At 39.8% G+C, this 13910-nt stretch overlaps 1 protein-coding gene across 2 annotated transcripts in view; it reads left to right on the plus strand.

The window, feature by feature from the left end:
- Window positions 1-13351, plus strand: part of YES1 (YES proto-oncogene 1, Src family tyrosine kinase) — a 28574-nt gene extending 15223 nt beyond the window's left edge. For both annotated transcript variants that reach the window (XM_033154993.1, XM_033154994.1), the window contains 10 exons: window positions 1026-1125; window positions 2755-2853; window positions 5260-5363; window positions 5463-5612; window positions 5774-5929; window positions 6279-6458; window positions 9115-9191; window positions 9552-9705; window positions 10259-10390; window positions 11363-13351. In XM_033154993.1, the coding sequence (XP_033010884.1) occupies window positions 1026-1125; window positions 2755-2853; window positions 5260-5363; window positions 5463-5612; window positions 5774-5929; window positions 6279-6458; window positions 9115-9191; window positions 9552-9705; window positions 10259-10390; window positions 11363-11571 (1361 nt within the window). In that variant the 3' untranslated portion in view covers window positions 11572-13351. The remainder of the gene's footprint in view (window positions 1-1025; window positions 1126-2754; window positions 2854-5259; window positions 5364-5462; window positions 5613-5773; window positions 5930-6278; window positions 6459-9114; window positions 9192-9551; window positions 9706-10258; window positions 10391-11362) is intronic.
- The last annotated feature ends 559 nt before the right edge of the window (window positions 13352-13910 follow it).

Here is a 13910-nt window from a genome sequence, read left to right on the forward strand (position 1 = left end):
GGCATCTTGTGTACTCTGGAAAAATATGGCCTCTGTGTGTGCTGAGCTTAGTTGCCTATGGGGAGAAAGGAAAATATGGGGCTGAATAATGGGAAACAGATACGTCTGCTGATTGGAGTTGCTGAGTGAGAAAGGGTGCCATCATCTGTGTCATCAGACTTATTTGCTACTCACCAGTTGGCAGTTGGAGTAAGACATAGTCATTGAAACACATTACACAGATATATATATATACTGTATATGTATTTGGAGTTCCTACAAAGCTCAACTCTGATATTTTGTTTTTCCTTCTTCCTGAAGTGTTTAAAGGACATTTGAGAGCCTGAACACACATGGTAAACATAGAGCTGGAACCCTTGCCCACTCATTTATTGCAGAGCCATATTTGTTGAGTTTTTAAACATGCAGTGTGGTCAGCCTGTAGTAGAACCATAATGTGAAATTCAGCTCTTGAGTATTAAAGCAGTAAGAGCTAACCAGAATTCTTAAATTAAATAAATTGAAATTGGGCAATGTTCCCATTGGAAAACACCTACAGACATTGCATTAGATCCAGATCAAGAAAATTGCTTTTAGTTTCCATCTCCATCAGTGGAACTTACCGTATTGGCCTGAATATAAGCCTCACTTTTTTTCCAAATTCCAACCGTGAAAAGTTAAAGTGCGGCTTAAATTCATGACCTTACAAAAATTGGCTTTTACGATATCGCTACTGAAACAGACATACGGTAAAACGGAATGGGAATTTTAAGGGAGCGGCTTATATTTGGGTATTGTCTCCCCCCACACACAATTTTTTTTTTAAGGTGCTGCTTATATTCAGGTGTTGCTTATATTCGGGCCAGTATGGTATATCATGACTAACATGTCATATGGATTTCAATAGGACCTAGGTGCAACGAAGCTCGTCTGGATGCAGCCCATTCTTCCCATTCAAATTACCTTCAAAATGAAATTGAAAGAACATTTTTATATGCCTCCTGTTTAGCAAAAGACCTGATTTTCATATTTTTGCTTTTCCTAAGGTGGCGTTACTATTTTTGTGGCCTTATATGACTATGAAGCCAGAACTACAGATGACCTTTCATTCAAGAAGGGTGAACGGTTCCAGATAATCAATAACACGTAAGTATTTTCATCTTCCTTTGGACCTGACTGCACATGTTAGGCATCTGTAGCTGTCCGCTGACAGGATGGCTACTGACAGGGAAAGCTGTCAGCTGGGATACTGACATCTGGGATAGCTCAGTTGGTAGAGCATGAGACTCTTAAATCTCAGGGTTGTTGTTTTAAGCCCCACATTGGGAAAAAGATTCCTGCATTGAAGGGTTAGACTAGATGACCCTTGTGGTGCTATGGTCAATGGTAGGAGGTTCTTCTCTGCAGACCATACATGCAGGAGGGGTTGGATGCAAAGGGAAAGGGGATTGCACCCGTTGTTCATTTTAGGGGTCAGGATTATCTCCAAAACAATACCATCATTTTGTTAGCTGCACCGCCGTCAGAAGTGTGCAGAGCTGCAGCCTGGAAGAGGGCATTTTTCTGTGGCAGCCCCTAAATTGTGCAACTCCTTTCATTGCATAGTTTATGTGCCATATGCAGAAGTGTTGCACTTCTTTACTCTGTGCCCTTTAACAGTTAAGGTTTCTTATTTTGTGGGACCAAAGTCTTGCTGAATTCATATTGTTCTAATCCATTTGGAATAGTTTTATGTGCTTTATAATTGTAAGAGTTGTATTTGTTTTTATAATTGTATAATCTTATCTTTGTAACTCATCCTGTGACCTTATAGTGAAGAGTGGGTAAGGAAAAAAAGGGGGGCAGGTAAAGGTAAAGGTAAAGGGACCCTGACCATTAGGTCCAGTTGCGGACGACTCTAGGGTTGCGATGCTCATCTCGCTTTACTGACCGAGGGAGCCGGCGTACAGCTTCCAGGTCATGTGGCCAGCATGACTAAGCCACTTCTGGTGAACCAGAGCAGCGCATGGAAACACCGTTTACCTTCCTGCCAGAGCAGTACCTATTTATCTACTTGCACTGTATGCTTTCGAACTGCTAGGTTGGCAGGAGCAGGGACCGAGCCACAGGAGCTCACCCCGTTGCGGGGATTAGAACTGCCAACCTTCCAATCGGCAAGCCCTAGACTCTGTGGTTTAACCCACAGCACCACCCGCGTCCCTACAAAGGGCAGGTAGTAGATCTAATTACACACACACACACACACACACACACACACACTGTAATGTGTGTGTAATGAAAGTTTTTGCCAAATTGGAACTTGCAGTAAGGTATTTCCAAGTCTTCTGATATTCCAAATCTCCTCTAAGAATGAAACTTCTTTTTGCATTCAGAAGATGATCATATTTTATTCCCTAATTGAAGAGTTGTTTTTAAAAGTCACTTTCCATTATTTTCCAGAGTTGGGAGGACATTCTGTCTCCTTTAGGGCCTCCTAACCTTGGGAAACCAGAGCCTTTCAGGATCTGTTTTCTAGATTCATCCTTTCCAATTATTGGTCAAAGGTTTACTAGAGGCAAGGTGGAAATTGACCTTTCTACTGCATACAATTGCCCCTAAACAGGGGGAAATTTACTTGTTTCTAGCGCAACCTAGTTGAGATTCCGTTTTCCTAAATTTCCATAAGGCCATATTAGCTAAGCCAGGACTGAAGATCAGTTTATGTGTTCATGTCATTTCACTTTGCAAAATGACTTATTGTTCATGTATATTCAGTGTAATACCTTTTTTCCCCAGGGAAGGAGACTGGTGGGAAGCACGATCAATTGCAACAGGAAAGAGTGGCTACATTCCTAGCAATTACGTAGCTCCTGCAGACTCCATTCAAGCAGAAGAGTAAGGCATTGTTGTGTCCTTGGTCAGTTATTTCACCCATAACCTTTCAACAGAATTATAGGCAGAAGACTTATAGGCAGACAAAAGATTGCCCCATTCCAAGTGCCTTGAGGGACTAAATGAAACCAATCTCTTAATAAATGTTGTTTATATTTTAGCTTATATTTACATAACATACACCAGAGTTTTGGGAACGGTATTTGCATGTGTAGCTGCTGATACAATTATTGGCCCATCACAGCCTGCAGATATTGGGTAAGGGAGAAGCTAAATTATTAACAGATACCATTTACAACAGCTTTGGGGCCAGATTCAACTACCTTCTCTCCTGCTCACCCGCTAGCCATGAGATGGCTCCAAGGTTTTGATTATTTGTGGTGTTCATATGTACATGCAATCCTGGGAACTGAAGCCCTGCGTGATATGAAGAATTATTGCACATGCTTAATCTAATGCTGATAGAAGAATGCTCTACAGTGCTTGTGTTGTTAAACAGATTTTTATATTTACCAATATTTTTTACATTCTATCCTAGTTACTAAGGGCAACAGGGTCATGGAACACAGCTAGATGGCTACACCTCCATTGGGGAAGTGCTGGAGTACTACTTGTAGATTATGAAAGTAACCTTCCATTAACTTGCTGTGGGTGGAATTGAATAATAGTGGTTGATGACTCATGCAGTAGCAAGTCCTTTGACATAGATACTCCAAGAATTTATTTATCATGCAGTCTTTGTTGCTATGAACTATACTTTGTTATCTAAATCTTGGATGAAAGCAGTTCTCTCTCTCTGTATTGCTGCATTTTTAAGTGCTTTTTTTTAAAAAAGGCTTTGCGTACTAGACAACCAATTTTTGTCTCGCCACCAGTCCACTCTCTTAAGTCCTCTGGCATGCATAGTGATCTTAGGAATGGGTGAAACTGCATCTTACGATGGTGCTGAAGTTATCCTCACCCAGGCTTTGATGCAAACTTAAGGAACTTGTTAAACACCACATCAGATGAGAACTCCCAAATTCTTACCTGGCTCAGGTCACGATCAAATTTGGAAAAGAATTAATGGCTTCCCCCTTAACACAATTCCATTTTTCATTTGCAAGAACAGCAGGAGCACTGAGCATTCATAGGGCAAGGGAGAAAAATAAGCAGGAAGGTTTTGTTCCTTCTCTCCTTCTGTTTTCCTGACATGACAGTAAGCCTGGGGAAATATGAGACAGGTAAAAGCTCCTGTGGGGTACTGCAGTTGCAGCAACCTTTGAGAGAGCTAAATTGCACATGACCACTCTGCCTTTGTATGCAGCACATTGTTAATGAAAGAAGGAGAAAAGAGATACCCATCTCTTCTTCTCCCTCTCTACAACTTCCACTGCTGCTACCAGATTTCTGGGTAAATGTAGGGAAGAGGGGGAAGAGGAGTTGTGCTGAGTGTGGTGGACTGATAGAACCATCAAAAGCTGGCACTAATTTTTTTTTTATTGGATCTTTGGTTTGACTTGGAAAAATATTTTCAGGTTTTTGTTTTTCCTCCAGGAGAACTTGGATAATATCTAAATTAATCTGGGGACAATTTTAGAAAGCTTTCCCATCTACAGTCTCATTTCCACCTGGGTTATGGGGAAAGCTACAACCAGCAGAAGACTCCTTTTGCATACCTCAGTATGAATGAGAAGGAACCATGTCTATAGTTTATTTTTTAATCTATAAATATTCGATTGCATAAGTTTAATTTTGTTGCTTGCTTAATGTTTGTTTCTATCCAAGTCAGGAGTGTTTAAGATATGATAGGAAACAATATGATATGTCACACATAACATACATGTGTTTTCCAAATCAACACTTATAAATATTGTCTCGCTTTAAAATATTGTTTGATATGCTTGACATTTAAAAAATACCATACAAATACAATGAAACACAGTTAAGACTGAATTTTTAATGAACAAATGTAGGGGAACAACAAAATTACATTGAAGCTACAATCCAAAGGCTGCCTCAGCAAAACCAGTGATTGCATTAGTCCAGTGGAATTTTTAACTATTTTAATTGAGCAGTTAACACCCCATGTAATTCCACAACTGTGGGCCACAAAAGAGTTTGTCATGGGGTGTGAGAGAGTCTAGAGTTCAAGAATAAGAATAAAGACTTAGACTGTTATTGTGCCTTTGGAACAATTTCCATGATTCTTAAACCTTAGCCCATAAAGAAGGAAACCATAATTCCTGTTCAAATAGAAAATATTGCAGGTGCATTTTATAGTAGGATCAGTGTGAAAAGCCATATTCTTATCACTTGAGATGCAATTGACTTTTTTTTGTAAAATGTTATCTTTACACTGCAGTATTATCCAGACTGTTGCAAGAGAATCCTTATTTGACCATATATGTTTTCCTTTGAATTATCTAGATGGTATTTTGGTAAGATGGGCAGGAAAGATGCAGAGAGATTACTTTTAAATCCTGGAAACCAACGTGGTATTTTCTTAGTCCGAGAGAGTGAAACCACAAAAGGTATATCTTTAATTTTGTTATTTCATAGGCAAACAGCTATTGTTGTTTATAAATACATTGACAAAAACAAAACTTTACTTTTTTTACATTTTTTTCAAGGTGCTTATTCCCTTTCTATACGTGACTGGGATGAGGTTAGAGGTGACAATGTGAAACACTACAAAATTAGAAAACTTGATAATGGTGGATATTACATAACAACTAGAGCACAATTTGAATCTTTGCAAAAGCTGGTCAAGCACTATACAGGTAAGTCTTAAATCCTACAGCTTCATATATAGAATCAGATCTTAATATTCTTAAAAGATGTATAAAGAGCACTTTTGGTCTGATGAAAGAATTTCTGGAAACGACTTTTTGTTGTTGAAAAATGTTACATATCTGGGATTTTTTCTTCTTCTAATCACCAGATCATGCTGATGGCCTGTGCCATAAATTAACAACTGTGTGCCCAACTGTGAAACCTCAGACACAAGGTTTAGCAAAAGATGCCTGGGAAATTCCTAGAGAGTCTTTGCGGCTAGAGGTTAAGCTGGGTCAAGGATGCTTTGGTGAAGTATGGATGGGTAAGCATTGCACAGGGAAGGGTCATAGTTAAGTGGTGCAGCATAGGCTATACATGCAGAAGAAACCAGGTTCAGTCTGGCTTCTCCCATTTACAAAGGAACCCTGGAAGGAGGGCTAAGAAGACTTCTGCCTTATCAATGTAGACAGCCCTGGACAAGGTGGACCAGTGATTGATTCAAATTAATGCTGCTCATCGGTTCATGAAGCATGAATATAGGGATTTTAATATGATTCTGAATATAGTTTTCCAAGTAAAAAAAAGAGAAAGCAGTTATAGGTAACTGATTAGTATAATGCAATTTATTTATGAGATGCTGAATATCTCTTTCTGCTGCACTGCTTCCATAGGAACATGGAATGGAACTACAAAAGTAGCAATCAAAACACTAAAACCTGGTACAATGATGCCAGAAGCTTTCCTACAAGAAGCTCAAATAATGAAGAAATTAAGGCATGATAAACTTGTTCCACTTTATGCTGTTGTTTCTGAGGAGCCAATCTACATAGTCACTGAATTCATGACAAAAGGTACTTGTTTCTTCTTAGATGGATACAAAAGAGATTGAAATGGTAATATTTTGTAAATTCTGTTGTTTGGTTTTCTGGGTCTCCCTTGCAAATAATCTGCTGGTCTTTAAAAGACTGACATATTCTCTTTTTTCTTTCTTACATTGTCACAGTTTTAACTGCTTAACTGTTTGGTGTTCCGTTAGGGAAAATTTCTGGGAACCTATATATATGAATGGCATCAATATTTTGCTTCGATCCTATTGCTACATAAAATAAAGATTCATTTAAAACTATTTCAGATAAGACTTTCTGAAACAGGGTCTGCTTCGTATGTAATGCTAAACAATAGTTCAGTGTTACATGCATGAGTCTCAGGTTCACGCATCCCCCTGTCCTTTCTTATCTGGTTGTGACCACCATGAGGCAATTGGAAGCATTTGCTTCCATTTTCAACTAACCACTGTTTGTCATTACATTGGACGCTCGGTTGCAAACGCGATCCGTGCAGGAGGCACGTTCGCAACCCACGCCTCTGTGCATGCGCGTGATGCAGTTTGGTGCTTCTGTCCATGCGCAAGCCCTGAAACCCAGAAGTAACCCGTTCCGTTACTTCCGGGTTCAGCACAGTGCGCAACCAGAAATCGCACAACCTGAAGCAGCCGTAACCCGAGGTATGACTGTATATCTTAACAGTCTTAATGCTTCCAATATCCCCCTTGTAGCTATGCAGATGGGAAAGTGAGGGAGAAGACACAAGTACAAAGCTCATGAACATAACATTAAACTGTGGTTTAGTGCTTTGTGCAAACTCAGATACAGTCTGACTTCATAGAGTCTTTTGCATTTGAAACAAAAGGATAGTTCTTGTACTGCAGACATGGGGAGGGAGATGCTGATGTTTTCAATTTAGCCAGGGGCGTTCTTAGCCCCTTGGCTGCTGGGGGCGGGAAGCCAAGAGGCACCCCTGGGGGCGGGGCATCGCGGTGCGTGTGTGCGTCATGACGTCATGACGCATGCGACGCCCTGCCACAGGGGTGCTGGGCGGCGGATTCGGGAGACTCCCAAAGCCTCCGCCCGGCGGCGGCACCCCTTCGTGCCGCAGCTGCTTGTGCCTGCGTGAGCAGCCGCTGCACGAAGGGGTGCTGGGCGGCGGATTCGGGAGTCTTTGCGGGCTGCCGCCCGGGCTCCCTTGGCAGAGCGCAAGTCGGGGCAGGGAGAGGGACGGGCCAGCGAGGAGGGGTGTCCCTCCTCGCTGGCCCGCCCCTCTCCATGCCCCGGCTCCGCAAGCCAGCCAGCAGCGGAGCTCAGCAAAGAGGCAAGGGGCGGGCCAGCAAGGAGGGGGTGGCACCCCACCTCGCTGGCCTGCCCCTTGCCTCCATGCTGAGCTGCACCGCTGGAAGGGGTGGCTATTTTCGGCGCTGCTGGGGCGGAGCCGCAGGGGCGGCCAGTGAGGAGGGGTGACACCCCTCCTCACTGGCCGCCCCTGCGGCTCCACCCCAGCAGTGCCGAAAATAGCCTAAAAATAATTTAATTTTTTTAAAAAAACAAGTAAAAAAAAAAGCCCAGTGGGCGGGGCCGCCCCCGATGTGTCACCCCCAGCAGGGGCGCTGCCTGGGGCCCTCCGCCCCCCCCTGCGACGCCCCTGAATTTAGCACTTGGGGCATCAGCTGAAATGAGGCCAAGACACAGGCTCCTGTGCTCCCTCCCCTTCAGTCTCCTCCACGAGGCCCAGATGAGGATTTTGGGAACATTTTCACAGAATCCCAGCTTGTTGTTGCATATGAACCAGTTTAAAAAGCTGGTTTCATAATGCAGAGTTTAAAGTTTTAAAAAGTTATAAACCACAATCTTTGATTTTTACACAACAATATGCTAGTGACATGGGAGAAAAAGATGGGGCGCATGAATCTCATTCCAGCTTCTCCATGTAGTGCTCAACCATGACTTAGCTTAGTGTTGTGTGTGAACACAACCATTGTCAATTAATGTTGCCTTCTGTATGTGAATGCATATGAGAGGATGAAAACTTATGCACTCAGGTGCATAGCAGTAGTAGATGAAATCTGAACTGGCTTCAGTTCAGTTATTTTCCTAGCTGCTTGCTGTAAATGTAGAAACTGCTGTTGTACAGATTCTAGTAATCCAGTCTCTTTGCAAGAGAGAGAGCTCTACTTGAACGTTGCCTGTGACTAATAGATAAATCAATACTACATTTGCATCCATTTCCACAGGTCACTTGTTTGTTTGTGCATTTGTGATGTAAAATTGGTGCCTCACAAAGTTATGGAAGTGGTTTCTTTTTGGGGAGTCTCATGTTCAACCAATAAATTTTAAATCGCTCTAAATTAACAGCATTGAGCCTCTCATCCAGATAAACCCAAGAAATTAGCAGCAGTAGCAGCACTTTATCTATATAGTGTAGCAGTCCCTTATATCCATTTCCTTCGTTTTGATTCTGTCAGTGTTAGGTTTGTGCAATATGCTTGAGACAACCCTATTTTGAACTGAGTCCCTTGCAAAGAATATTATCTATGTTTTGCAAAGAATATTATCTATGCTAACAGATTCCATAGCTGAGAAAACAACCTAGAACCATTCCCTGTAAATTACTTTAATAATGTCTCATATAAGTTTCCAGCTGCACCGGAATTAATGCACTAATGTCTTTCTGCAGGTAGCTTGCTAGACTTTCTTAAGGAAGGAGAAGGGAAATATTTAAAGCTTCCGCAGTTGGTGGATATGGCTGCTCAGGTACTTGTTTAAATCAAGAGAGGTCATTTTGCTAGATTATTATCTTGTTACAACATGGTAGTATTGGGTAACATGTAGAAAAGGTTGAACACAACAGTCTGCTTTAACTAGTGTCTAGCTTTTTTCAGTTTATGAAGAACTTTTAATTCTGTTGCAAAATAATAATTACTACAAGCTTGAATATAATATATGTATAGTTAAGCCTAAAAATCTTAAATCTAAAAATGGTAAAGATCTAGTATCAGTGTTATGTTTGTAAAATGTAACTTAGGCAGCTAAGCAAGAGCAAACATGTTTATTAGTTTATGTTAAGTATTTGGTAGGCTATGAACTGTTTTGTTAATATACAGTTTTTTAAAGATTGCAGATGGCATGGCCTACATTGAAAGAATGAACTACATTCATAGAGACCTTCGGGCAGCTAACATCCTTGTAGGAGACAACCTGGTATGCAAGATTGCAGACTTTGGCTTAGCAAGGTTAATAGAGGACAATGAGTACACTGCCAGACAAGGTATATCTGTTATTTTGTTATATTTCTAATTAACCAACAGAATTAATTTGAGAGGTTTAAAATCTAGAACCCACATCTGGGTTCATGATCAACAAGGCCTAAGCATAACTGTTTGCGGCCCAATACACACTTGTAACATGGGCTTCTCTCACACACATATTACAGTTGCATACCATCCTTGCAGTCTCATGAACCATGAAATAAAAATTTCTATTTCAATTCTGAAATTGCATTTTCTATATTTCTGAAATTACACCATGTCCCACACTGGGGCTTTTCTATATTACCTGAACCCTATCATTGCTATATTTATCTAACATTAGATCTAGCTTGAAGTTCAGAAATGTTACTATTTTGCAATTTGGGGAGTTGGTCCTGACAAAGGTGTTTAACCCTGCCCTCCCCATGAATCTATGAGGCTTCAGACATTTAAAAGGTTATTTAAATGTTTATACTTCTGGCCTTCTTCATTGTAAAATTATGAATTGTATCCCCAGAGTCAGTCCTACAAGTTCACACCAAAACTATTTTTTATACTTTTCTCCACTTTTAGGGGCAAAATTCCCAATTAAGTGGACAGCACCTGAGGCTGCATTATATGGTCGGTTTACAATTAAATCTGATGTCTGGTCATTTGGAATTTTGTTGACAGAGCTTGTAACAAAGGGTCGTGTGCCATATCCAGGTAAAAAAAAGAATAAGAACATTGTTGTTTGCTTATCTTGATTGTGTGAGCCTGTTTTATTCAATAGTATTCAAAACTGTTTTGTGTCCAGCATTGTTTTCACATATGAACAAGAGTTCACCACTAAACTAAAAGTACTGAAGATTAATTTGTTAGTTTAGTTAGGTTGTTCTGCTTTATGAAAGGACTGGAGCCTACAAATTATACCATTATTGATTTTGGTCACCTCAGAAAACCAATTCTCTAGACAAAGTACATACCAATACGTGAAACAAGATTACACCAGCACAATAATACAATAAATTCAATGCTAAAAGCTGTCCCAGCATGAAATAAAACAAATGTCTGTCACAGTAAACAGAACATTTCACAAATAAGAGAGCTAAAACCAACCTATCCGCAAAGACTAATATGAAAACAATATCAATAGGCCTAGGGGTATATAAAAGTTGTTGCAAAGAGAGAGAAGATGAAGGAGCCTCAGGTTGCTGCGGAAGAACCCGGGGGAGGAGAGCCGTGGGAAGGTGAGGACCCTCAGTCCTCGCAACTGCCTCATTGGGGCAAGACCTACCGGGGAAAGTTGCTCTGATCACTAGGCCTGAGCTGTTCTGGTTTCTTTGGAGTTAACTTCACTGACACTGGTTGTTTTATTGCTGACTCCAGCTCCTGACATTAACTATAGACAAAACTGCGAACTGTAGTTAACAAGTCAGTGTCTATTCATTTCAGATTTCGGTTTGTCACCCCCAAACAAACCAAGACTTATGACTGACTTAAAGTTTGAAAACTGAGACAATCATAGCTTAGCGACACAAACCATGGTTTTGCATTGCATCTGAACCCAGCCAATATCTTGTTTCATATACATCCGTTATTCATAGATACTCAAAAGGCCAGAAAATCTCTGGCAACTCCTTAAAAGCTCTTCCATGTTCTTGACTATAAACTTCAATCCATATTGTATAATTTTAGGCATGGTAAACCGGGAAGTTTTGGAACAAGTGGAACGTGGCTATAGAATGCCTTGTCCTCAAGGATGCCCAGAATCTCTCCATGAGTTAATGAAACTGTGTTGGAAGAAAGATCCTGATGAAAGACCAACATTTGAGTATATTCAATCTTTCTTAGAAGACTATTTTACTGCAACAGAACCACAGTACCAGCCTGGAGATAATTTATAAGTCTTTGGCCTACATTCATTGCACAAATCTGCCAAATATAAAATACTTCCAAAAAAATCCTTGCTGATTGGAAGGACTCAGAGGAAAGCAAATTGCCATTTGCATGCTCTTGATGGCTAGCAAACTGGAATTCCATAATACAATTGCACAAAACCACTTTTTAAAGTGTTATACCCAAATGTACCAATGATGTGATATTTTCCTTCCTTATTCTGTCAGGGTCCAGAAGAAGCATACCTTAAAATTTGGTGGTAAAATGAGCATTACCATTACGGTTTATAAGAGTGGCACAGCTAATCTGTTTCTTTTTCTCTTGTCTTATCTGTACAGCAAAGGAAACACCAGCAATTAGATAAACTTCTGAATGGAAATGTTCTGAGAATAAGAAAGGAGGTATATGGGACCAAGCAATTCAGTTCCCATTTTATAAAATGTCCTGTGTCCAAAAATTGAGTTAGCACTACAGTTGTGATCTTGAGATGCATTTTACATTGATTTAATTAGGATAGGAAAGATTTCTTTTAAAAACCAGACAATTTATGATAAACTTGATTAAATTGTAGACCTCAGTAGTGGAAGTGAAGAGCATTAATGCACTGTAGAGATACTTTTATGTTAATGTAACTGGAAATTAGTATATGCAAGTTGATCTCTCCCCACCCCCGCTCCTGCTATACTTTAATTATAAATGATAAAGGTAACTACAAATTGAATTAATGCAATCAGGGGGAAAGAGAAAGTCTCATCATTCTTTCAAGAGGTAGCCTTTCAGAGAGAAATGCCCTGTGAAACATGCCTCAATTTTGTGAGCTTCTTTCAGAAGAGAGAGGGAGGGAGGGAGAGGTGGTCCGTAGTTACAAATGCTTCCTATAAAACATTGCTAGTTCAGGGATTCACAAAATTGCACTTCTGCTTTTCTTAAAAAGATACTCTTATGTATCATTAACAAAGTATTTATGGAAAAAGTGTGAAAAGATGACGGGCCCAATATATTTAGTATTAGATTATTGACAGCAAATTATTGATGGTTAGTTGGCCCAGCTGTTGCATACTATATTCAAGCTCCAAGCCAACAGAGCATGCATACAGAGCAGGGTTTGACATGGATGGGCTGTTTAGAAAAGCCAAATTCCCACCAATAAGTGGCTGTGTGTGGAAGGGGGAGTGGTTGGTAGGATTTACCACCCCACCCCCCCAGGCTTTGCATATTCACCCCACTAGATTCAGCTAGTGGCAAGAGTGGAGGAGCCTTCTTCCATCTGCATATTGTCCTTAGTTATATTTGGAAGTAATAGTAGTTACCATAACCTCTGACATATCAAGCAATAATGTGCCGTTGGCATTGTTAGAATCTGCCAATTATACTTTAAAAAAAATTTTGCACAACAAACTTTTTCTGTGAAAATTATGATCAACATCATTGTCATATCAGACAAATCATATGGATTTAGTTCTTAATGGTTACATTTGTCGCATCCAGAGTTTTGAATTCTGCTCCTACAATATATTTTTTTGTAAAATGGTGCAATTATGTTGCATTTTCCCTTATCGTTTATGCATCCCTAACTATGAAATTTTCAAAGGGTTTTATGTAGAAAATAAATTATGGGATTGTGATTTTTCCTGTATGTTAGAATGGGTAATGCAATTACATTTATGTAATAATGCAACACATCAGTAAATTATTCTGATATTGATTGGATGTTAATTAACAAATGGAACAATTCATTGTAACAACATTTGTATAGTGAGGAAATAAAAAAAACACTTAACTTTATGAGCCAGTTTATGAAAAACAATTATGTATTTTAAAAAGAATGCCCTCAGTAGCTACAACTTTCTTTGTGATAAGTCTTTTACCTCAAGTCTTTGATGTAATTAAGCTGTCTTGGCAAATAAGAACTTGACACTGACACACGTTTTTTTTATTAAAAGTAATACAATACACTAAAAAATTTAATTATTTTTTATAAAGTATGTTTTTAATTTTGTTTAACAGGATTGATTTTAAATTAAATCCACCCAAATTATAGCGACTTATCTTTTTAAAAAAGAAAAGAAAAACCCTGATAGGTTCCTGAGCTGCTTTATTAAGCCAGTATGACATAGGCTAGGACCTGGGAGAGCAGGATGCAAATCCCCTTTTGGGATTCATGCTCCCTGGGGGTCCTTAGGCCAGGCACTGGCTGTCAGCCTAACCTACCTCACAGCGTTGTTGTGGGGATGGGGGAGAGCTATGTGTGCCACCTTGGGCTGAAAAGGGCAGCCTGTAAATGCAATAAATAAATAATTTGAACATCGCTTTAGAACTCTAGAGGATTCTAATAATCACTATTCTG

The sequence above is a fragment of the Lacerta agilis genome, chromosome 7 (genome assembly GCF_009819535.1).
Source record: "Lacerta agilis isolate rLacAgi1 chromosome 7, rLacAgi1.pri, whole genome shotgun sequence".
Lineage (NCBI taxonomy): Eukaryota > Metazoa > Chordata > Lepidosauria > Squamata > Lacertidae > Lacerta > Lacerta agilis.